Here is a 27,349-nt window from a genome sequence, read left to right on the forward strand (position 1 = left end):
GTCTCGCAGTTCTCGCAAAGGCTTTCCCTAGCCTTTCTTGAGGTTCTCTTACGATTCCGGATGGTATCGGCAAGCTGCGGAAGCCCGCGCACCGGTCTTCTCTCCTGAACACTGAGTCCAAGTCCTCGGGCACCGGGTGTCTTCCTGGGGTCCGGATCGGTCTCGGAGTTCTCGCAAAAGCTTTCCCTAGCCTTTCTTGAGGTCCTCTTACGATTCCAGATGGTATCGGCAAGCTGCGGGAGCCCGCGCACCGGACTTCTCTCCTCAGCTCTAAGTCCAAGTCCTCGGGCACCGGGTGTCTTCCTGGGGTCCGGATCGGTCTCAGAGTTCTCGCAAAGGCTCTCCCTAGCCTTCCTTGAGGTCCTCTTGCGTTTCGAGGTTCCGCCGATGATGTACCAAGATGTAGTCAGGTTTTGACCAAAACCTGATGTGTCGCTGTTGGTTGTAACAGGCAGGATGATGTCCAAACCCATTGAAAAAGTCGAACAACACTCGTCCAAGTGTGTGTTGAACTGCGGAGCTTCCAGTGTCTGAGATTAACCGCCTTTTACCTCAGACACAACTCCCGGTCATCGAAGGATTGGGAGTACACTCAAAACACGAGTTGTACTATGCTGCTAGCTGCTCGCTGCTTCCTTCTCTCCTCTGTCGACCGCTCGCACTGGCTTTCCGAACTAGACTGTCTCCTACTAGCCTTTCACGAGCCTCCCTTAGTGGCCGATAGGGAGGGGAGTAAGGATTGTAACATATTTAAATCTGGGTAGACTAAAAGCCCTAACAGAAACAGTAATAGGTCTAAAATAAAGTAATTGGCTAATATCGCCAAGCAGATAATAACCAAGATTAGATAGCATCAGCTTATTCTGGCTAAGTGGTACAAGAACCTAAAAAGGATTTGAAGGAAGTTTATTGCTCATAAATAGATTATTATATAAAATATTTGAAGATTGAGGTTATGTAGATGTATTCACGGATCGGTGACCTAGAGATCGATCAAACCGAAGAACGTAGAATCTGACCAAAACCCCTTGGCAGAGCTTTATTGCAATCGGATGGTGTGCAATGTGAAAAAACACCTGTCCACGTGGCTAATTATTAGTTAGCATGGAATTAATATTAATATATAGAATATTAACTAGCATGCAAAGGGCATAAATAAAAAACCAAATAAAAATATTTTAATGTATTCAGGAAATAAGAGTTACCAGGCGCATGAATACCTAATAAAAATTTGCATGCACCAATAGTAAAACGGCAGTTAATAGGCGGCAACTGTAGGCCAATTCAAAAATATTTATATATATTTATATAAATGTAGTAGATTTTGTGTAAAAATTTGTGTAATCTATGTTATCAATATGGCTCGAATGCAAAGAAATTATTAATCATATAATCTAAGCAATATTGTAGCATTTTTTGTAAGATCTATTTGAATTTAATGGCGGAAGATTGAGATATTTAAATTTTATGCTAATTTGAAAGTCGGAAAGAGGATCTGTAAAACTTGAGAAGGAAGAACCAGCACTCGCCAGCCAGATGCCACCATAAGAGGACCCCAAATATTTTAGAGCGAAGTACCTTATTAATAATTTTGTAAAAATTAAAGTTAAAGTAAATTATTAAATTTCTTAAAAGACTTCGTGATGCTATTGTGAAGCAGAAGTCATTTTTCATTTTAATTAAATTTATAACCCCCTGGAGGAGACGATTCCGGCTACCATATTCCCGGACCGCATGGAGTTGGATCGACATCGGCGGCTTACAAGAAGATTTTCGACACGTGAGTGATTAAATTTGAATTTAGTGATGGGCGCCCTAGTGCTTCGAAATAATCTGATGATCAAAGCTAGCTCGCCGAAAGGGTTATTATAAATTGAGAAATTAATAAGAGTAATACTTGCGCAAGTAAAAATTAGTATTAAAGGTATTTAATTGAAAGAAAAATATATAGATCAATATTTTAGAAATTTCTATTTAATCAAAGAAGTACGAAATCTAGGCTATCAAACGTATGCATACAATATTTAATTTTTTGCAATACAATTTGCGATAATTTATCATAGTTCTAATTCACTAGATGAATGGCTCTACCTATTCCGTCAGGTGCCGAATCTTGCACCCTGAGATAAAAATATATATTCGATACAAAGAAATCTACTAAGTACTAGAGATTTTAATATATATATATTTGGATTATTAGTGGCTAATTTATCAAGCTGATCTTAGAGCACATATTTTTGATTGAATTATCCAAGCCGACAAGTATTAGCAAGTACATGTCACAGCTACATGCCAAAGAATGCATATGATTTCAAGATAAAGGCACATGGTAATGATTCGTGCCACAAATCTAGAATATAAAGTTTAGCCTGTGATATTTTTATTGATTTCAAATATTGTTCTATTTTTTATATTATATTTTTTATCGCTCTATATATATATTTTTTGCCTCGATTGATCTTTGCATTATTTGTGTAATATATGTGTGAAATTTTCATGGTGTGCAATTTATTTTTTATTCCTCATCTCTATAGTATAAGTATCATTTTTATATATATTTATTATTTATTGAATTACAAGAGTTATAGGAGAAGCCCATATCTAGGCCTATCAAGATTTTTTAAGACTGAATACTATTAGAAAACCACGCCCTAATTATATCAAATCTCATGCTTTACCGACTGATGCCAAGCAGGAGGCTAATCGTTATTTTAATATAAAGAATAACGTGACACAAAGACATGTCGTACCAACGTGGGACTGATGATGAGAGCCAAGCTCATTGTATAATTATTTGAAATTAAGTCAATAACCATATTGAAAATTATAGATAACTTATACGAGTTGTGAGGAAAATTGGCGAAGGGAAATTTGTATTACTTTTTGGGGAATCAATAGCTTTAAATAAAGAGAATTATATGTTTTAAAGAAAATTTTATATTATTATTATTGTAGAAAATATATTTTATAGAGAGAGCTATTATATTTTATGGGCCTAAACTGCTAGTCAGAAATCAATGAATAGTATTATTATATTATAAGAGCTTAAGTAATAAATAGGTTACCTGGCTTGTAATGTCCATAGGCCTATCCTCATTTGTGTCCTTATTAATGCCTTGTTGGCCAAAACTTTCACTTTTTTAACAAACACTTGACACTTAATCCATTTTTAAAATATGAGTCTCTTTTCGTCCACGCAAAGTAAGGTAGCAGACACACTGCAGACGGCGATAGTAGCGGAGATCGACGCTGAGGGGGGCGCGATGGAGTCCAACGCCCAGATATCTTCAATCACCGCCAAGAATCCTGTGAACAGTAATAACCGTTAAATGTCTCCCAAGAAGCAATAAGAAGGGTTATAGTAGAGGGGATGATCAAGTCATTTTCTAATAGTTTAGAAAAAACAATGACCACAGTAATGAAGAACTTAAAGGCGGAAATGAAGGAAATGCGGGAATCACTGAAGGATACATCGGTAAGAATGGGTAAGGAGACTGCGGAAAGAATAGATAACCTACCAGCACAAAACACTTCACAAATTCATGAAATAGCTACAAACAGGAACAATAGTCAACTTATTTCCATAAATAAACAACAGAATAGTAAATCTACACAAATAGCTCACCTAAATTCTGATATAAATCAAAACAAAGTACAACTTAATTCATTGGAGACAGCCGTTGGAGAACAGCAATTATTTTCATCTGAATTAAATGCCGAAGTAGTAGATAATGAAACAGAAGCTTCTAGTCATTGGAAACAGGCCCAAGAGAAGTTGGTACAACTTGAAAGTCAAATACATCAATTTCCGCACGAGAATATAGAGCCTATTCCCATAGCAACGTTTGATTCACTACACAGTTTCAATGAATTAGGCCGTTTTGACAATACAGACCGCTATCTCCAACCTAAAGAATTTATAGATCAGATAAAACTAGTTCAATCATTAACACCCACCTCTTGGAATTTTTGGCGTCTTCGTTTGACTAGTTTATTGATTGGCGAACCCCTGATGTTCTTTCGGAGTAGAGCCCATGAATTTACATCATTGGATGAGTTTGTAGCTGTCTTCCTGGAACAGTATTGGAGCAGAAGTAAACAGTTGGACGTGCTAGCGGACATTATATCATGCGATTTCAACCCTAATTTAGACGGTGCATGTACCACTTTCGTCACTGCCCTACAGTTTAAAAATTCTCAATTGAGCGAGCCCATTAACGAATCGGCATTAGCAAGTATTATTTTAAAGAAGCTACCGTATCAAGTTAGAATGGCACTCGCCACACAACCCATTACTGATTGCAAACAGCTGATAAATCATTTATATGGCATACAGTCTGTGATGGCAATATCAAACCACCGTTCAGACCAGAGATACGCACAAAATCAACATAACTCAAAATTTAATCAGTATAACAGCCAAAATTATGAATCAGTACCATATGATTGCTCACGACCTACTCCTCAATTTGAACACCGAAATGATCATAAACACAATAATAATGGAATAATAGAAGCTTTCAAAATTGTCAAACAAATCATTATCCACAGCAAACCTACAAAGAAATTATTATTATGGCCGTGATCGATTTAACACAAATAATGATTACACTCAGAATAATTACAATAGAAATTACAAACCGCCACCTCATCAAATAAGTACAAACTACACATTAGAGCATGCGTCCAGATCAAATAAACAAAAGACACAAGATAACCCACCACCAAACGCAGAGAAGACTACAGCTAAAAAATTACGAATACATGATAACCCCGATACAACCCACGCAAGCTCAGAAAAAATAGATAGAGAAAATAAAGATACTACAGCCTCATATACCACCTTGTGAACGGTTTACCGAAAATATTAGAAAAACAGAAGTCAATACAAGACAGCCTACCATCAAAAACCGCCGCCCACCATGAAATTAAAACAACCCGCAAACATCAACCCATATTAAGTATCCTGTTTCCCACCGAAGTCCAATCACCGCAGGTAGAGCAGCCCGCACATCAAGAGACCGCCACCATACTACCCGCTTTGAAAGTCACACTCGCGCATCAAGAGACCGCCACCGCACCCGTGCATCATTCGACCCCACCAAGGCACCCCAAGGAACCCAGGATAGAGGACCAAGAGGACGGACTACCGGATAAGAGGAGCGACCACCGCAAGGCCCGGAGACGGAAGCGCCCGAGGACACCCGACCGGCATCAGGACGAGGAGGACGGACTACATGACCGAAGGAGCATGCATCGCAAGGCCCGGAGGCGGAAGAAGCGACGAAGGAGGAACCACGCGCGCGCATACCGGCCGCATGCACGCTTCAAGAGGCAAAGAAGAACACCGGACCGACACCGAGGAGGACAGGAGCGGACCGACGTCATGCATCCGCGGCACATACGTTTTAAGAGAGCCAATCAGCGATGTGACCGGAAAAATAGGCCAAAGGAATATGACAGAAACGGAACTGATAGGAATACTATGATTGATTCATGCGCGGATAATAATGGAATGAAGTACTCATGGAGATTGATGAAGGATAAACGGTGTCTAGGAAGAGTGAAAGAAATAAGAAATAATGTGAATAAAATTGAAGTACCTGGCTATGTGATTAGAGATTATGCTATTAAAAAGATGATAAATGTTTTGTTATGGTGTTTAATATTTGTTATGATGGCTGTGATACTAATAAACGACTGTGTTGTGGATAGAACGAAAAATATTGTATTGTTATTATTAAATGAATCTATGATTGATAATTGGAAATTTAATATTATAAAAATGTTATTGTGGTAAGCCTATTGAGTTATAATGAGCCGAGATTAAGAATATTAAATGAACATAAGAGGAAAGATGAGTTAAGAGTACAGATGATTGGAAAAGAATGGATTGAAAGGAACTACAATATGAATCAAGGAATTGTTTAAAACGATACACGAGATACAAAGGCTTTAAATTTATGATGAAAAAATTATCAATTAGGACTGCCTCAACAATCAACAACCGGACAGCAGATAACCGAACGGCCTACAGCAACAACTACAAACAGAATGCAAGTAAATCACAACATTTCTACATGCAATGGCAAAGAATTTGAAATAATATGATAAGAAATCAAGGAAAACATTATTATCAAACCGATTACTGACCTTCCTTAATAAATTTAATCTTGGCATAGAACCGCATGGCAACAACCCAATGTTTTTATTCCTTCCAACCGTTAGAAGCCTGCAATAAGGAAAAGAACAATTTTTAAATATGTAATTAAATTATATACATCAGATAAAAAAGGACACAAGCGGGGATAATAAAATTAAAATTTGTTAATTACCTTTTAAGAGAAAAAATTGAGCAGTTAGGTTAATAGTATGAAACTCGACAGCAAATTCTGTAGAACAGTGACCAGCTGGCCAAAGCCACCCAAATCAAATGAATGTAATGTCTGTTGAACATATGTTTATAAAAAGAAGTACTGTACCCAAAAAGTTATTTATTATTGTTATTTATTATATTTATTAATGTCGATATATTTATTTATATGTTTTTATATTTATTACTTTTAATTATGCCACGTTTGTTACCTGAAAAGACTTAAAGTGAATACCAGTTACCAAAACCAAAGAGCCATTAGCAAAAGAAAGTATTGTACCTGATGTATAGAAAATTATTTATATTAAGACCTAAGAAATACTATAAGATATAAGCCCAGAAGTTTATGAATCGAAATTATTGTCTAAAAGGAATCATTTATGAGAATTATGAAATGTGTGTAGTTAAGTTGGCAGCCCTGCAAGCGGCGAATTCAAAAATTACTGTGTTGTAAATGGTGTCAGGAGGAGTACGTTTAGAAGTTTATATTTATGATATTTTTATGTGTGTTGAGGAGGAGAATTTGTTATTGTTTTTGATAAAGGTATAAAGGAGATGCAGCAAATATGTCTGCGAAATGTGATAGAAGTAGGAGAGTATAATTTATAAATAAAGTATAGTGTATATCAATGTATTGAAGGGTGGGTTTTCATTAAAAACATTGTGATTCTCAAATATTTTGAATTCAAACCCAGGGGCGCGTGTAACATATTTAAATCTGGGTAGACTAAAAGCCCTAACAGAAACAGTAATAGGTCTAAAATAAAGTAATTGGCTAATATCGCCAAGCAGATAATAAACAAGATTAGATAGCATCAGCTTGTTCTGGCTAAATGGTACAAGAACTAAAAAGGATTTGAAGGAAGTTTACTACTCATAAATAGATTATTTATAAAATATTTGAAGATTGAGGTTATGTAGATGTATTCACGGATCGGTGACCTAGAGATCGATCAAACCGAAGAACGTAGAATCTGACCAAAACCCCTTGGCAGAGCTTTATTGCATTCGGATGGTGTGCAATGTGAAAAAACACCCGTCCACGTGGCTAATTATTAGGTAGCATGGAATTAATATTAATATATAGAATATTAACTAGCATGCAAAGAGCATAAATAAAAAACCAAATAAAAATATTTAATGTATTCAGGAAATAAGAGTTACCAGGCGCATGAATACCTAATAAAATTTGCATGCACCAATAGTAAAACGGCAGTTAATAGGCGGCAACTGTAGGCCAATTCAAAAATATTTATATATATTTATATAAATGTAGTAGATTTTGTGTAAAAATTTGTGTAATCTATGTTATCAATATGGCTCGAATGCAAAGAAATTATTAATCATATAATCTAAGCAATATTTTGGCATTTTTTGTAAGATCTATTTGAATTTAATGGCGGAGGATTGAGATATTTAAATTTTATGCTAATTTGAAAGTCGGAAAGAGGATCTGTAAAACTTGAGAAGGAAGAACCAGCACTCGCCAGCCAGATGCCACCATAAGAGGACCCCAAATATTTTAGAGCGAAGTACCTTATTAATAATTTTGTAAAAATTAAAGTTAAAGTAAATTATTAAATTTCTTAAAAGACTTCGTGATGCTATTGTGAAGCAGAAGTCATTTTTCATTTTAATTAAATTTATAACCCCTGGAGGAGACGATTCCGGCTACCATATTCCCGGACCGCATGGAGTTGGATCGACATCGGCGGCTTACAAGAAGATTTTCGACACGTGAGTGATTAAATTTGAATTTAGTGATGGGCGCCCTAGTGCTTCGAAATAATCTGATGATCAAAGCTAGCTCGCCGAAAGGGTTATTATAAATTGAGAAATTAATAAGAGTAATACTTGCGCAAGTAAAAATTAGTATTAAAGGTATTTAATTGAAAGAAAAATATAGATCAATATTTTAGAAATTTCTATTTAATCAAAGAAGTACGAAATCTAGGCTATCAAACGTATGCATACAATATTTAATTTTTTGCAATACAATTTGCGATAATTTATCATAGTTCTAATTCACTAGATGAATGGCTCTACCTATTCCGTCAGGTGCCGAATCTTGCACCCTGAGATAAAAATATATATTCGATACAAAGAAATCTACTAAGTACTAGAGATTTTAATATATATATATATTTGGATTATTAGTGGCTAATTTATCAAGCTGATCTTAGAGCACATATTTTTGATTGAATTATCCAAGCCGACAAGTATTAGCAAGTACATGTCACAGCTACATGCCAAAGAATGCATATGATTTCAAGATAAAGGCACATGGTAATGATTCGTGCCACAAATCTAGAATATAAAGTTTAGCCTGTGATATTTTTATTGATTTCAATATTGTTCTATTTTTATATTATATTTTTTATCGCTCTATATATATATTTTTTGCCTCGATTGATCTTTGCATTATTTGTGTAATATATGTGTGAAATTTTCATGGTGTGCAATTTATTTTTTATTCCTCATCTCTATAGTATAAGTATCATTTTTATATATATTTATTATTTATTGAATTACAAAAGTTATAGGAGAAGCCCATATCTAGGCTTATCAAGATTTTTTAAGACTGAATACTATTAGAAAACCACGCCCTAATTATATCAAATCTCATGCTTTACCGACTGATGCCAAGCAGGAGGCTAATCGTTATTTTAATATAAAGAATAACGTGACAGGAATGCACAGCACTGCTGAGCGGTAGCCCAGCGGCTGGCTTGCTCGTTGACCTCTGTGATTCCATCAGAGATAACCGAGCGTCTTATGACGAGCCCTAAACTCAATTCCCTTCATTAGTTACGATATACATCGTGACATTACATTGGCATGGCTCAAATCTCACCTGGCAGGTCGATCTCAGGCTGTGGTGAGGACAGCTAGTGACATCCCCTCTTGTTGTATCATCAATCAAGGAGTCCCACAAGGCTCGGTGTTAGGTCCAATTTTATTTTCAATTTATATTGATGATGCTCCAATGATTCTCAACAATAACTCTCATTATCTATTCACTGACGACCTGGTAATCTATTTACATTTTCAGAAATTGCAGTTCACATATGTCATTGATCAAGTGAACAACAATATAGCATTGCTTGTTGAGTGGACTTCTGCTCATAGGTTGATGCTTAACCCTTCAAAAACCTTAAGTATTGTCATTGGACATCCTAGACTGTTGAACCAATTGGACGTCTCTAGTGCACCCCCAGTGACCATAAATGATAATAATATTTCTTACTGTTCCAGTGTTAAGAGTACTTGGCTTATTAATTGATTGCTCATTGAGCTGGCAGGAACAAGTTACTCATGTTTGTAATAAGATTTTTGGAGGAATGCATCAACTTAGAATGATAAGAAGATTTCTGCCCAGAGCTGTTCACACTACCCTTGTCATGTCCTTGATAATGCCATTCTTTGATTATTGATTCATCCTTTATAACGACATAGCAAATGAGTTGAATGGGCAGCTCCAATGCTATTGAACTATGCAGTCAGGTTCATTTTTGATGCTAGGCGTTTCTTGTGAATCACTCCATTCTTCATGGATTGACTCGAATTGGATAAGTGTAGACAGTATTTTCCTCTTTGCCAAATGTAAAAAAATTCTGGTAATGAGGGAGTGCCCTACTTATCTTGCAGATGATTCCATCCTTCTTGTTGATGTCAATCCAGATCACAACACTAGATCTCATTTGTATTTCTAGCAGATTCCTATTCATCATACTGCAAGATACAAAATTCTTTGTTTGTGGTGACTGCTGCAAGACTCGGGAATTCCGTTCCTGAACATGTCATTTTTTCTGTTTCACTAAGCATTTTCAAGAGGAGACTTTTCAAATTAATTTTGGAGGGCAAAGAGTAGTTATTTTTCCTTTATAGTATTTCATTTTCGATGGCAAAGAGTAGTTATTTTTTCTCTACAGTGTTTTATTTTCAAGGGCAAAGAGTAGTTATTTTTCTCCACAGTAAGCTATTTTATGTCAATCGTTTCTCTATATAGTTGGGTTCTCCTTGAGCATGTGTATGTGTTTGAAAATGTGTATGTGTGTGTGTTAAGAAAATTCGAGTTATTTTATTCATTTAGTATTGATAAAATTTCAGGTGTATTCTTATTTATATTCTGTATAACAAATAGGTTCTACTCTTTGTTTCTAAACATTATCTTCTCATCTACATATTTATTTTCTGTTCTGAATATGTTAGTTGTTCATTTGTTTCTATTATTATGTAGTGTTAGTATTGAATGGGTCTTGCAAGGCCTGGCAATATATTGTCATTCGTGATAAAGAATCAATCAATGAAGAATCAATAAAGTCATAATTGGACAGTATTCTGAAAAAATTTATGCTTTATGATTGATCTCATGTGTATTTATTTTTTCCAGAGGGTCTTGTGATTCTTCCATTGCTAGGTCTACAGGAGAAATTCAAGAATGATGCGTGAGTTCAACACTGTTCTCGACCTAAAATACATTTATAATTCCTGATAAGGGAATTTTTCAACCTTCTGGCAGTCACATTGTTGTAAAAAGTACAACAGCGAGAGTTTTTTTGCTGCACAAAACTATTGAATGTGGAGGTGTCAGTGAATGAGTCACCTATGGATTCTAAAACCTTCTCCCCTTCACTCCACTGATTTGCAGTATCAACTGAGCAATAGCTCAGTCTTTAGGTGCCATTTAGTCATGACAGAGCATAAGTCACACTGTGCATAAGATAGGGAAAGACTGTATACAGGGACGACTGTAAATGAACCAATAACACAGAATTGATGGCTCTGCTTCATGTACCTTATTGGGCTATGAAATGGTTATCATCCAAATGTTCATAGGTGTAGAATTATCCAAAAAGATGGGAAAAGTAATTATACAATTAATTGATATGTTTCGACGATAAACAGAGTACATAACACTTGGAAAATTGAATGTTGTACAGAATACAACATGCGACTGCTCTTGTGATTAGGTAGGGCATGACTACTGAAAGGTCAATATGAGGATGAATATTGATACTGTATCCTATATAAAATATATACTCTGTCACTTAGAGCTAATGATTCATATTTTTCATGATCCTTATTTTTCATTCAATCTTGAAAAATCAGGTGTCAATGGATTTGTTATCAAATTTACTAAAAAAAGTTATTCCTGTAATGTTTTTGTAAAATTACTGTAATGATTCCTCAGTTATTCAAGTGATACTAGACCTGGTTTTTCTTTTTTGATGAAAGAGGGAGTAATTAAAGTGAGAATCTTCATTTGAGGTTCATTGTGAGACTAGGGGTATGGTTAGGTTAGGTTAGATTTGGTTAGGTTAGAACCTAGAATCAGCTTTAGGGGTAGATTTAGAGACAGCTTTGTTGCCGTTTTTGGGTAGCTTTTTTCCAGTACTGTCATTTTACGCCTACTTTCCCTTCCAATCCTTCAACACTCAAACTTTTTTCAGCACTACCGCGATAAACAGGGATGATATACTTCATCCAATTCTGATGTTGAATTGAAAATTTGAGAAAGTAGCAATTTTACATGATTTGGCAACACTGTAATTTTTTTGGATGGAGGGCGAAGTCTCAACCTACTCTGTGCCGAGCACTCCTTTTAATTCAGGCCTTTTCCCAAGTTATAATAGTAAATTTAATACGCAATAGACTAGAGTCATTATTGTAAGTGAGTTAGCGAAATAAATTATTTTCTCTCTCTATTATGAACGGCCATGACTTCGAGTTTCCCATGATAGATATTTAAAAATTGTGGCTCCGAGTCGTCGAGGAATGTAGATTATGGAATTATCTCTAAAACTTAGCCTTCCTGTCGCGACATAAAGTGCGATAAGCTGGAAAACAGCAAGCATTGAAATTATAACAAACTACCGATTTTGCAGTTACTATTTGGTCCAAAGGCTCTAGAAGCCACTCGACGATTGGTCAAATTCATTCACTTCGCCCAATAGGAGACCTGTTTCTAAATACAGTAGTGGGGGGATTCCCCAACCGCTAGACCAGATTACGTTTCGGAGGACACTTTGCTAGGAGCACTACGAGAGTAAAGATGTAGTCATTATGTTTCGCCCTTTTTGGGCAGGTTTATAAGTTTATATAATTAGTTAATGTAGGAGCTAGTTTTATTTTTATTAATGTTTAAATTTTCTAGTAGTGCCATGTCCTGGAAGGTTTAATTGTGTTTCTTCATCATGTACGAATAATTGTTTCTTCAAATAACCGCTAAGCGGTTCATGTGTGTCCCCAAACCAACTTCTTGTACTACCACCCCTTTGGCTCCGCAACTTTATGTAACACCGCTTCAAGACACCCGTTCAGACGACAGGTCTAGGGACGTAAGAGGACGTCGCCGTCAAGCCAAATTCTACCGGTAAAAGCTCACCGCCAAAAACAAGGTACTGTAACCCCGACGATAAAGCAACGTACAGACCAACGAAAGTGCAGTGTAGTGAAACAAAGGTTCATTAGAGAATGTCAATCAAAAGTGGGGATTCAAAATTATTATGAAATGGGTTATATGGGTTACTATCGACGAAACTTGGGTTCAACGGGCTTTTCTTTCTTGAGTTATTCCATGTTGAAATTAACTTGTTATTTGATGACTGATATTGTTTGGTTTTGTGACATATTGCTATCTAATCGGGGATAGTAATGCGCCCCCGAATCAGATGAAGAATGTCACCAGAGTAACATGAAATTGTTGTTTCTGTTGTTCGATTTTAGTTGCCAATGTTTATTGAAGCTGTTTGTAATTTTCAATTATTTCAAATTGTAGTGTTATTCTATAGTATAAACCTATTAAATCAGGCATGGCAAGATTAATTGAAGTTTTCTTGACTCTAGCCCGTTCACCTGCATGAATTAGGTATAGACTCAGGTATTTTCTAGATGTGTCGGCCTATTTCTAAATTCTAAATTTTATTCAAAATTATCTTCTTTATCACCTTTAAAAGGTAAAGGCACACAACTGCGCCACTGCTGCTGAATGTTTAGCGAAAGGCACACAACTCTGTGTCCTGGAAAAAGTTGCCCATAAGGCTGGGGTCTCAATCCTCAAATTTGAAGAGGAAAAAAGTTCTTATCAACATAGGTCCGAAAATGCTCTGTTACCAAGTTATACAGGGTGGAAGATTAAGTCTGAATTCCAGTTCTCCTGCCCTGGTAATTTTAAGAGGGTAGGGAACTTTTTGAATTTTTTCCGATTCATTTTTATTAAAACTTATTTCTTTTCATTAATTTCTATTTATTCTCTTTTCCCCCATTTTTTCATTTTCTTTACCTTGATCTTTTTCTTTGACCTTGACCTTGATTATGATGTGTTGAAGCTGAGAATGAGGTGTTTTTCACAATACAAGAAGCATTGTTGTGGTGTGTAGCTGACTATCTAAATGAGATAGTGCACTCTACCTGGCCTTAGATTGTGGAGCACAAAAGTAGGAATTTCATTGTCAACTGATCTATTGTTGCTGAACAGAGAATTTCACTCTCAACACTAAAACTGCTGCAACAGTCAAAGGGAATGCGTAATATATAGTGGAAATGAACATCAAATTGAAGATAATTTGATGCTCTATCAGCTCATAATCAGCACGGATTTGTTTTTTCAATCGTTCATGAATTATGAGGCCGAAAAGATTCAAAAAATGGAGGCAGAAGTGTTATTTCAAAAAATGTCTCATCTTCAAGAGCGGATATCTCAGAAACTATGAAATATGGAGAAAAAGGACAAGACGTGTTGGTGATTTTGTAGCTTCAATTTTGCATGAGAAACAAATGTTTTTAGAATGCATAGTTTCCAAGATATATGCGAAAAATTGATAAATAGTACTTTCAAATCACTCCCACCCCTTTATCACAGCGGGTGGGGTGAGATATATGTGAAAAATTGATAAATAGTACTTTCAAGCCACTCCCACCCTTTAGCACAGCGGGTAGGTTGGGGACTTTTGATATGTAAATACTCTTACTATCCTTAAAAGAGCTGTGGAGTTGAAAATTGTGTTCCAAACTTTTCCCTCTATATCTTTATTTGAGCATTCGTTGCCTGTACTACTATTATTATTATATTGACGAACATAATTTTTATTGAAAAAAAAATCATATGTCAGAATAAAATAATCCAGATACCATTAGGAAGGAAATGTTATGTTTTAAGATGCACCATGATTGTGAGAGAAGTGATATCAAAAAGGAAAACAAATTTTCGGGATGTTTCCAATTCCATCACAAATATTAAATTCACTTCTAATTCTTCAGTCCTGAAACGTTTTTAGCACTACTAGGATGTTGAGGATGATATTCTACATCATTAATTTTCTGACATGCAATTGAAAATTTGAGGAAATTGCAATCTTGCATGATTTGGCAACCCTATAATTTCTTTGGATGGAGGACCAAGTTTCAACTCATTCATAATATGAACAATTAATGATAGAAACTTCTGGTAAAACACTTTTGAGACAATTGAAGATTAGAAGCTCGACTGAATTGATTGAGCTGGTGACTTAAACACAACATTGAGCACATCAATATATATAAACAAAGAAAATTCAATTCAAACTCAATCCAATATGAAATGAACTCACATTGTGTAAATGGCACTCACTCATCCATGTGAAAGATTTTGATGATGGAGGTGAAGGCTGGGAAATGAAACATATGGGCTCAAACCACCTTCAAAATTGGACTTTTCCAAGAAATTACCCCTGATTATCATTGATCACGAAATTTCAGGGGAAAAATTGAAATAAAGTAAGAATAGTGTGATAGGGATTGAATGGATTGGCAAACAACTATTTTGATTGTTGATGATTCCATGAGCTGAGACTCAGGTGTTGATGGAATGAAATTGGGCTTGTTTCACAAATATTGAGAAAATTTTCTCTACCACTTGACGCGGCTCTCCAAGAGAAATATTTCCTCTTTTTTTGAAAAAAGATTTCTCTATTGTTGTAATGTTCTATTGTAGATGAACAATGATTTGCACAAAAACAGCAATTTTCCAAACACTCTTGTTCAAGTTGATTTTTATGGTGGGAATTGTTTGTGAAGAGTGATAGATGAAGCTGTTTCCAGCTATTGTGGATTGAAGGGTAAACATCTTAAGCTGTGTCCAGATATATGCTTCTCCAACACGCTCCGTGCACACTCTGCCCTTGTTCCGCCATCGCTCCGCAATCGCTCCGACCCCGCTCTGTACTCGCACTGATCATGAACGTTAAAAGGGATGTTAGCTCTTCTTGTGTTCCACTCTTGCTCAACAGTCGATCATCAATCGCTCTGCTCGAGTGACGTTTGGTTGCGGAGCAGAGCGGAAGTCTGTACGCACCTTTACAGAGGTAAAATTTTCAACTTATTGTAATTTTCAGAAATCACTTTTCCCTATTATTCAGAGCATTAGAAGCCAGAGTGGTCCAGTGGATAGCGTGCTTGCATAGCAGACAAGAGATCCCAGGTTCAAATCCACTCATCACTAGACTCTCATTGGTTGGGGAGTTCCTGATGGAAGTTCGCCCTTGCCTGGATATATCATTTGAGCCGTCAATGGGTCTTATGACTGTGATACTTCAGCCAAGACTGACAGTTTAACATACCTATTTGATAACATGGGAGTGACTACAGTAACAATATTATATTGGGTAATATAGTTACTGTAGGAGTGATCTGCTATTATTAATTCCAAATAATATTTGCACTCAAAGTTGAGTGAATGTGTATTTGAATGATTTCTGAAATGTAATATCTGGATTTGAGTGCAATATCAATACTATTCAATTCCAATTTGAATTCCTATGATTCTGATATCCAATTGTATATTGTTTTCAGTAAAAATCCTCAAAACCATCTTGATAAACCAATTCTACAGTTTTCTGCTCTCAGTAGGGAGGAAGGAGTAACTTATTTAGTTCAATCAGAGTTCCATTCTACAATTGATAACAGTGAAGGTGGAATTGTGTAAGTAAGACTAGGCAAAAGATTGTTAATGCTTTTGTCTGAATGCAATAAGTTGAGACTAGTACCCTATTTAATTACTTCCTATTGAAATTTAAATTAATAAAAATCAATAATTCTGATTACTGTTGGAATTTGGAGAAAAGTCAAATCTCAATTATTCCTGATCAACTTCCAACTAAGGATGACACAATTCCACTGCAAGTGGCTATTGTGTGGTATCACGTCTCAGCTTGTTTTGAATGAATAAGAGTTGGAGTGAGAATTCATCACTTGCACTCATTTTATTCAGGGGGTCAACTAAGTGATGGTATTAACCGAATATTATTCTGTTAACTGAAACTAAACAGATGTTGTTGCAGCAGCTTATCTTTTCATAGCCAGATAGGATGATGCCTGCTAGCTGCCTTGCTCGATTCTCCCAGTAATCAGTCACTCTTTAAGCTCTGAGTGAAACAGTCCTCTAAAGTGTCATTGACTTATAGTTTGCGCACTCTCGCAAACTCTCACTCTCACACTCTCACTCTCTTGTTTTTTCATATCATATACAGTTCAATAATATTATTTTCTTAGTCTATATTATGTAAATTCATCTATAATTTTGCTGTATTGTAAGCTATTGTATATAAGTGTATAAGCCAGTATATATTGTAATCTACATAAATAAAGTACTCAATCAATCTCATATAAATATTCCTCCCATTCCACCACTGGCTGACTCAAACCTCATATATAAGTGCAACATATGTGCAAGGGTCGTCCCCACCAACAGCACGATGGAGCAGCAGAACATCGAGTGGTGAGTAAAATAATCATATCCTCACTCAAGGTCCTCCGAATTTCTATATCACATTAAATATAGTCCTCAGAGCCGGATCATTGGAAAGCCATTGGGTTAAGCCACATAAGTCCATTACTCTTAGTCTTGTATTTCTCAATAAAAAAATATATAATGTCTTTCTGGGGATAAGCCTACACACCTCCACATAAAGGTCAATTGAGATCGTGACTTGGGCAACACTGAAAGCTAGATGCTCTGTTCATATCTAGGTATCCAGTATTCTATGAGTATCCAGTCAGTGGTGACTTTGAATTTTTATTCGCCAATTATTAATTTGCAGAGCATGTCTGAAGTATGAGGACAAGAATACGGCACAGGCAGACTATATGCAGACAAAGATTCTAGTTAATGAGAACAGTAATAAACAAAAACCAAAAAAAACATGGAATGAGGTGGATCGCAGAAACACTGACCACATCCTTTATGAGTCATATGAGGCGTGGTCCTGCAAGTACCAGGTTAGTTGAAAACCCATATAGCAATCAATTGATTCGATATTTCTCTCAATAAAGCCAATACTAACTGAGAAACTGCACTAAGAAAATTAGCAGGAAATTGATGGAGATGAATGTTTTGTTGACCCTAAGCTACGGGTTCAAACCCTGGCTGGCTAATATATTCTTCTTGGGTCACTATTTTGTTTTGAATGAATTCTCTGATACCCTGAACAATATTTATATCAATGTTTAATCATTTTTGTTATGATTATTGATTTCATTGCTGGATTGACTTGCTTCATCCAATCCCTTCTCACCATAGTCTGAGAGATATTATTACACGGTTCTCTCTCTCGAAGACACAGAGTTCCAATGATATTTTAATCACTAATCACTCCGAAAACCAACAGCAATCTTCCTACTCTTTTGTCAGCATCCAGTTAGATATGAGAGCAGATTGAACAGATAGAGTTGGATACCAAAAATGAAAAACGTTACTCTTGTTTTAACATCCAATTCTGCTTAGCATGCAGCACAGTGCGCACTACTTTTTTCCACCACTTTGTCCATTCTACAAACAGACTGTGGAAGGAGAAATCGGGCTCCCTGTTGATGTTAAGAGTTGAATACATCGGATTTTGGCTGCTTCCTCTCCAATTATTATAATACATACATTTTTTTTTACTCAAAATAGTGTGTGAATCAAATTATAATTTTTACATAGCCTCTAGTCTGTTTATCCCAAATTAAGGTTTGAGGTTGTGCATTCAATAATTTGAAAAAAAAGTTTTTTCTCTTTCAAATCTATTGAACAGGCTCTTAGGACATCTTCTATGCAATAGAAATATTTTTTCCTACAGTTACCTTGAAAAGTGGCCATTCCTGCACTGATTACAGAAAGCAAAGAATAACTTTTCCGCTCTTGTGCGGGAAAAATTTTTCCTGCACTCCACATTTGCAACATGGCAACACAAAATAGTTGGTGGGTTATATGGAGGATTAGTGCACGAAAACAAAAATTATGTTGGTAACAATGACTGTGGTTAGATTCAGATAAGAATCATTTCAATGGCTACCATACATTTATGATAAGATCCCAATCTAGAAATCCAAAACAAGAATAATGTTTATCTAAATCATAATTAAATAATAACTTATCATCATTTAATAATACATAATGTTAATTTTCTATTGACAGTGATAATTATTTCAACTATAAGCAATGAGAGATGTAGCAAACACACATTATGAAATTCAAATTTTCAGGTTAAATAATTACCATTCGAAATCCATGTCAATAAAATTGATAAAATAACATTAGAATATACTACAATAAAATATTTTCTGTTGTCGATATTATTTTATGAATCTTTTTTAGTTTACTTATATTATTTTTCGGTAATTTAGGAAGTTAACCATGTCTAAATATCTGAATACTGTTTTTAGTTGGATGAAACGAAGTTAGGTATGATTCTTCTCACTAGGTTGCGCGCTTGTCGGTTCAGCAATTCTGCAGTCATCCCAACCAGCTGTTGGAGTGTATTTTGAATGCGAATTTTTTGTTTTATCCGTATTTTTTCTGATTCTTGAATGAATAAAGATTTTTAAATGAATTAAGGTTGTTATTAATAACAGCATCACACACACAAACATTTGATGGATTTCATCCATAATTTCATCCATAATTACCCACTTTTCATATTCAATGGTAACTGTAGGAAAAATTAAATGTGAAATACGTGCACAAAGTTCCTCTGCTGCACTAAAAAAACCATTCTGCCCTCGCCTACGGCTCGGGCATAAACGTTTCTTTTGGTGCAGCAAACTGTCACTTTGCGCACTAGTTGCACAAATAACTATATCAGCTCCTGTTAGCTAACAATAGGGCTTAAAGTCACTTTTTTGAGGCAGATGATACACATACCCTACAAAAACTACTGGTCAGAAAAATTTGAGAAAAAAATGCAAGTCTCCTCTCCAGTATACCAAATATATGTCAACTTTCTTTTTGAAAATCTGAGAAAAATTTATTTTTCATGCATTTTGAACTCCTTTTTCACATTCAATGTTTGTTCTATAGACTTCAAATTCATAGCAACTTGTGGTGCTGTTCTTGATGTATGAAGTCGATGCTTGAACCTCTTTTATAGACACAATAATAGCCGCTGGTATGTGTACCTTCAAAGGATGGTTTTTGAAATTGGCCTTGCATATTTCTGTCTTGTCTCAATGCCTATTGAATCATAATCCTTGAGTTACAAGATTAAGAACAATTTTTGGACCGAGCAAAGTGAGGTCTAAGATTCAAGATTTGAGACTCCATTCTCAGTGCAATTAAACTTGGTAATTGTGATTGTCCCCCATTAAAAAAGTCATAATACTAAGTATTTGGGAATTATAATTGATGAAAACCTAAATGGGATGTTCATATTAAATACATATGTAGAAAAATTAGATTTATCCTTTAAATTTTACCAAGTTAACAGAATTCTTAATAAGAACCACCTGAAAATGATGTATCATGCTCTTGTCAAGTCAATTCTGCAGTATGGCATAGTTGTTTGGGGAGGCTGTTTCAACTGTCATATTGCTGAATATTTGTAGCACAAAAACTGATAATTAAAACTATATTAAACAAACCCAGGCTCTATCCAACGGATATGGTTTTTAGTGATTTTGAGGTCATGACTATACGTCATTATACATAAAAACCGTAATTGAGTACTTAATAAAATATAGATCAGATTTTCCTCTCACATAAACTCTACTCTTAATTATTATAATCTAAGGGCCACTGCTAACAAATATGTAACCTATAACACTAATATGAATGTATAAGGAGGCAATTAATTTACATAGGTACTAAAATAATAACCTCATTCCGAATCACTTTCTCATGGACATAAGGTCAGCGGAAAATTAAACTGGATATAAAAAACTGGACATACAGTATTTCTTCTTCCATTTAGATATATGACTCGAGATTTCTGCTCCAGCATTTTTTATTTTTTTTTCATTAGTTTTTTTTTTCAGTGGACTCGCTTACCTTTATTTTGAGTACCTATTCCTCTGTTTTCTTCCTTCCCCCCATTTCTCCCTTCCTTTTTTCCTCATACTTCTCTTCTCTTCTTGCCTGCCTATTACATGGGAACCATAGTTGGCTAGGTATCTTCCTCTCTTTTTTTCTCTTCTCCTACACACCCAAACACTAAGCCCATGGTTTTTTATATTGTAACATTTTATTGTGTTTTATTTGTTTCGTAAATCTTTGTAATTTTGTTTTGTCTTGTTTTGTGTGTTTTTAATAAATTGAAATTGAAATTGAAATTGAAATTGAAATTGCAACTTTTACAGTATTTACCTATGGTACATAGTAAAAATAAAATAAAATTTTCATGGTTGCAAATCAGCTTCCGCTGAGGTTACTTCTTTGGTTGGCACCAAATGAAATATGAACATGATAAATAACATTCATTTTGAAATTTAGTCTTTGTATAGCCAAACACCGCCGTACACCTTCTTCATCCTCTCCCATTCCGTCCTCTCCTGTGCTACCCTCTGCCATGTTGCTCCACCGCAGACTCTCCTAAATCCTCGTCCCATCTGTTGGTTGGTCGTCCTCTGCTTCTCTTCAGTGTTCGTGGATACCAGTCTATTATTCTTTGTCCATCTGTTGTCTTTGTTCTCGCTATATGTCCTGCCCAGTTCCATTTTCTTTCTACTATCAACCGTCCTATGTCCTCAACCATTGTCTCTTTGGATATCCATATTTTCGTCTTTTTATCTCTTTAGTAACTCCCAACATGATCCTTAGCATTGCTCTCATACTAGTTCTCATTTTCCTGATAATTTTTCCTGTGAGAGTCCATGTTTCACAGCCATACAACATAACTGGGATTATACACATCTGAAGTAATTTTCGCTTATTTTCCATAATAACCGTGGAGCGGAAAAGGTGATTAATCTTTTAAACATTGACCATCCCAACGCAATTCTTCTTGTGATTTCTCCCCATTGACCGTTTTCCATTCTTTGCCCTAATATATGAAGCTGTTGACATTTTCGATAATTCTTCCTTGGTTCAAATCAATTACTTCATCTGCTTGACAATTGAAACTCATAACCTTTGATTTTTCAAAATTTACTTTAAGGCCTATTTGTTTTGTTTCTTCCATCATCTCATTTAACATATCCTTAACTTCACTTGCACTTCTTCCTATAAGAACAATATCATCGGCAAATTTCAAGCAGTTCAACCTCTCCCCATTGATATCTATGCCTCTATCTTGCCAGTCTAATTTTTGAAGGTTGTTTCTAAAACGGCATTAAATATTTTTGCAGATGGCACATCACCTTGTCTTAATCCTCTTTTCACACGTATCTCTTTACTCTCTCCTCTTACTGAACATTCTAATTTCATATTCTCATAATATATTTTAAAAATTTGTAAATATTCATCTTCAACACCAAGTCCAGCTAACGTATTCATAATAGCATTGGTTGTTACACTATCGAATGCTTTTTCAAAGTCGATGAATAGTAGGACCACTTCAAAATTGGACTTTTCCAAAAAATTACCCCTGATTATCATGATCACGAAATTTCAGGGGAAAAATTGAAATAAAGTAAGAATAGTGTGATAGGGATTGAATGGATTGGCAAACAACTATTTTGATTGTTGATGATTCCATGAGCTGAGACTCAGGTGTTGATGGAATGAAATTGGGCTTGTTTCACAAATATTGAGAAAATTTTCTCTACCACTTGACGCGGCTCTCCAAGAGAAATATTTCCTCTTTTTTTGAAAAAAGATTTCTCTATTGTTGTAATGTTCTATTGTAGATGAACAATGATTTGCACAAAAACAGCAATTTTCCAAACACTCTTGTTCAAGTTGATTTTTATGGTGGGAATTGTTTGTGAAGAGTGATAGATGAAGCTGTTTCCAGCTATTGTGGATTGAAGGGTAAACATCTTAAGCTGTGTCCAGATATATGCTTCTCCAACACGCTCCGTGCACACTCTGCCTTGTTCCGCCATCGCTCCGCAATCGCTCCGACCCCGCTCTGTACTCGCACTGATCATGAACGTTAAAAGGGATGTTAGCTCTTCTTGTGTTCCACTCTTGCTCAACAGTCGATCATCAATCGCTCTGCTCGAGTGACGTTTGGTTGCGGAGCAGAGCGGAAGTCTGTACGCACCTTTACAGAGGTAAAATTTTCAACTTATTGTAATTTTCAGAAATCACTTTTCCCTATTATTCAGAGCATTAGAAGCCAGAGTGGTCCAGTGGATAGCGTGCTTGCATAGCAGACAAGAGATCCCAGGTTCAAATCCATCATCACTAGACTCTCATTGGTTGGGGAGTTCCTGATGGAAGTTCGCCCTTGCCTGGATATATCATTTGAGCCGTCAATGGGTCTTATGACTGTGATACTTCAGCCAAGACTGACAGTTTAACATACCTATTTGATAACATGGGAGTGACTACAGTAACAATATTATATTGGGTAATATAGTTACTGTAGGAGTGATCTGCTATTATTAATTCCAAATAATATTTGCACTCAAAGTTGAGTGAATGTGTATTTGAATGATTTCTGAAATGTAATATCTGGATTTGAGTGCAATATCAATACTATTCAATTCCAATTTGAATTCCTATGATTCTGATATCCAATTGTATATTGTTTTCAGTAAAAATCCTCAAAACCATCTTGATAAACCAATTCTACAGTTTTCTGCTCTCAGTAGGGAGGAAGGAGTAACTTATTTAGTTCAATCAGAGTTCCATTCTACAATTGATAACAGTGAAGGTGGAATTGTGTAAGTAAGACTAGGCAAAAGATTGTTAATGCTTTTGTCTGAATGCAATAAGTTGAGACTAGTACCCTATTTAATTACTTCCTATTGAAATTTAAATTAATAAAAATCAATAATTCTGATTACTGTTGGATTTGGAGAAAATTCATATCTCCCATTATTATATTGTACCTACATATATCCTTTCCTAGGCATCATTCAGTTCTTCATATAGTTCTTCAATTTCCTCATCAGTTGAATTTGATGTTGGTGCATAGACTTGTATTATTTTAATTCTACCCATTCCTTCTTTGAGTTTCCAAATTATTGTCGATATTCTGTGAGTATGTTGCTTGAAGCTTATGATCTTCTTTTTTGTCGCATTGTTTATTAGAAAACTGTTCCTCCTGTTGGACCATGCCATTCACGTACAGAACAATATTATCATCATCCAGGCTCAAACATTGTTCTCCGTCTCTCCTTACTTCCGCAAGTCCTATTATATCCCATTCTACATTTTTGACCTCTTCCACCAGCTGTTCCACTCTCCAGTTCTCCCTAAGAGATCTACAATTATATGTGAGTATAATGATATTATCTGATTTTTTCTCTTCGCCGATCTTCCATCCTTTCGAAGTCTTTATCAGTTGGTTTCCTTTCATTTTCCGTTCTTGCTATTCTAACTCCACGCCGTGGTTGCTACTGTGGTTGTGAAGGCTCTTCCACACCACCCTGCTCTCTTCCAATTCTCTTTATATATGTTTCCATTGTATTCAAGTTCTTTTCTTCACGAGTCGTTCCGTATTTGTGTTTTGGGTGCTTGCGTCACCGTCGCCTCCTGTTGTGGGAGAGCTTCCCTCACTCCTTGGCCTTTTTTTTCTTTTTCCTTATTATATGCTTCTTTTAAGCTATCCAGGTTGTAGAGCTCACCGTCAATCATTAATTTATCTTTTTTCATTAGGACCTGTTTACCTCGTTTCTTGTATTCCATAAGAAATGGGAATAATTCCTTTCTGATGATGCGCGTTTCCATGTCAAGGTCTTCCCTTATTTGATGTGGTTAAACCTTTCTTCTCTTGACAACTTGTATTTCTTCCTCAAAACGTCGTTCCTAGTAAACGTTGAAGTCAACTGTGCTCTAATTGGTCCATCCTTTTCAGTAGGATTCAATTTTCTCAAGTTATCGATATCCTGATTTCTAATATCGACGCCAATGTATGAAAATATTCCTATTATTTCTTCTCGTAGTTTCCAGTAATTGCCTCTATCTTTCAGGCCAAAAATGATCAAGTTTCTATTTCTATCTATTAGAATATACTACAATAAAATATTATCTGTTGTCTATATTATTTTATGAATCTTTTTTAGTTTACTTATATTATTTTTCGGTAATTTAGGAAGTTAACCATGTCTAAATATCTGAATACGGCTTTTAGTTGGATGAAACGAAGTTAGGTATGATTCTTCTCACTAGGTTGTGCGCTTGTCGGTTCAGCAATTCTGCAGTCATCCCTGTGGAGTGTATTTTGAATGCGAATTTTTTGTTTTATCTGTATTTTTCTGATTCTTGAATGAATAAAGATGAGAACTTTGGCTGAGAATTTTCAACTTCAATTGGATTATTAATTTTTAGATGAATTAAGGTTGTTATTAATAACAGCATCAAACACACAAACATTTGATGGATTTCATCCATATTTCATCCATAATTACCCACTTTTCATATTCAATGGTAACTGTAGGAAAAATTAAATGTGAAATACGTGCACAAAGTTCCTCTGCTGCACTCAAAAAACCATTCTGCCCTCGCCTACGGCTCGGGCATAAACGTTTCTTTTGGTGCAGAACACTGTCACTTTGCGCACTAGTTGCACAAATAACTATATCAGCTTCTGTTAGCTAACAATAGGGCTTAAAGTCACTTTTTGAGGCAGATGATACACATACCCTACAAAAACTAATGGTCAGAAAAATTTGAGAAAAAAATGCAAGTCTCCTCTCCAGTATACCAAATATATGTCAACTTTCTTTTTGAAAATCTGAGAAAAATTTATTTTTCATGCATTTTGAACTCCTTTTTCACATTCAATGTTTGTTCTATAGACTTCAAATTCATAGCAACTTGTGGTGCTGTTCTTGATGTATGAAGTCGATGCTTGAACATCCTTTATGAGTCATATGAGGCGTGGTCCTGCAAGTACCAGGTTAGTTGAAAACCCATATAGCAATCAATTGATTCGATATTTCTCTCAATAAAGCCAATACTAACTGAGAAACTGCACTAAGAAAATTAGCAGGAAATTGATGGAGATGAATGTTTTGTTGACCCTAAGCTTCGGGTTCAAACCCTGGCTGGCTAATATATTCTTCTTGGGTCACTATTTTGTTTTGAATGAATTCTCTGATACCCTGAACAATATTTATATCAATGTTTAATCATTTTTGTTATGATTATTGATTTCATTGCTGGATTGACTTGCTTCATCCAATCCCTTCTCACCATAGTCTGAGAGATATTATTACACGGTTCTCTCTCTCGAAGACACAGAGTTCCAATGATATTTTAATCACTGATCACTCCGAAAACCAACAGCAATCTTCCTACTCTTTTGTCAGCATCCAGTTAGATATGAGAACAGATTGAACAGATAGAGTTGGATACCAAAAATGGAAAACGTTACTCTTGTTTTAACATCCAATTCTGCTTAGCATGCAGCACAGTGCGCACTACTTTTTTCCACCACTTTGTCCATTCTACAGACTGTGGAAGGAGAAATCGGGCTCCCTGTTGATGTTAAGAGTTAAATACATCGGATTTTGGCTGCTTCCTCTTCAATTATTATAATACACACATTTTTTTTACTCAAAATAGTGTGTGAATCAAATTATAATTTTTACATAGCCTCTAGTCTGTTTATCCCAAATTAAGGTTTGAGGTTGTGCATTCAATAATTTGAAAAAAAAAGTTTTTTCTCTTTCAAATCTATTGAACAGGCTCTTAGGACATCTTCTATGCAATAGAAATATTTTTTCCTACAGTTACCTTGAAAAGTGGCCATTCCTGCACTGAATACAGAAAGCAAAGAATAACTTTTCCGCTCTTGTGCGGGAAAAAGTTTTCCTGCACTCCACATTTGCAACATGGCAACACAAAATAGTTGGTGGGTTATATGGAGGATTAGTGCACAAAAACAAAAATTATGTTGGTAACAATGACTGTGGTTAGATTCAGATAAGAATCATTTCAATGGCTACCATACATTTATGATAAGATCCCAATCTAGAAATCCAAAACAAGAATAATGTTTATCTAAATCATAATTAAATAATAACTTATCATCATTTAATAATAAATAATGTTAATTTTCTATTGACAGTGATAATTATTTCAACTATAAGCAATGAGAAATGTAGCAAACACACATTATGAAATTCAAATTTTCAGGTTAGATAATTACCATTCCAAATCCATGTCAATGAAATTGATAAAATAACATCAGAATATACTACAATAAAATATTTTCTGTTGTCTATATTATTTTATGAAATTTTTTTTCAGTTTACTTATATTATTTTTCGGTAATTTAGGAAGTTAACCATGTCTAAATATCTGAATACTGTTTTTAGTTGGATGAAACGAAGTTAGGTATGATTCTTCTCACTAGGTTGCGCGCTTGTCGGTTCAGCAATTCTGCAGTCATCCCAACCAGCTGTTGGAGTGTATTTTGAATGCGAATTTTTTGTTTTATCTGTATTTTTTCTGATTCTTGAATGAATAAAGATGAGAACTTTGGCTGAGAATTTTCAACTTCAATTGGATTATTAATTTTTAGATGAATTAAGGTTGTTATTAATAACAGCATCAAACACACAAACATTCGATGGATTTCATCCATAATTTCATCCATAATTTAAATGTTCAAATGTTTAAATGTTCAA

The 27,349-nt window shown here is 35.3% G+C and overlaps 1 protein-coding gene across 1 annotated transcript in view; it reads left to right on the top strand.

Annotated features, from left to right (window-relative positions):
* Positions 1-27,349, top strand: part of LOC111050857 — a 201,553-nt gene that overhangs the window by 140,028 nt on the left and 34,176 nt on the right. Inside the window, exons 23-25 of the mRNA XM_039440722.1 lie at positions 10,767-10,821; positions 16,205-16,333; positions 17,452-17,629. Coding sequence (XP_039296656.1) covers positions 10,767-10,821; positions 16,205-16,333; positions 17,452-17,629 — 362 coding nt within the window. The remainder of the gene's footprint in view (positions 1-10,766; positions 10,822-16,204; positions 16,334-17,451; positions 17,630-27,349) is intronic.

The sequence above is a fragment of the Nilaparvata lugens genome, chromosome 14 (assembly GCF_014356525.2).
Source record: "Nilaparvata lugens isolate BPH chromosome 14, ASM1435652v1, whole genome shotgun sequence".
Classification (NCBI taxonomy): Eukaryota; Metazoa; Arthropoda; class Insecta; order Hemiptera; family Delphacidae; genus Nilaparvata; species Nilaparvata lugens.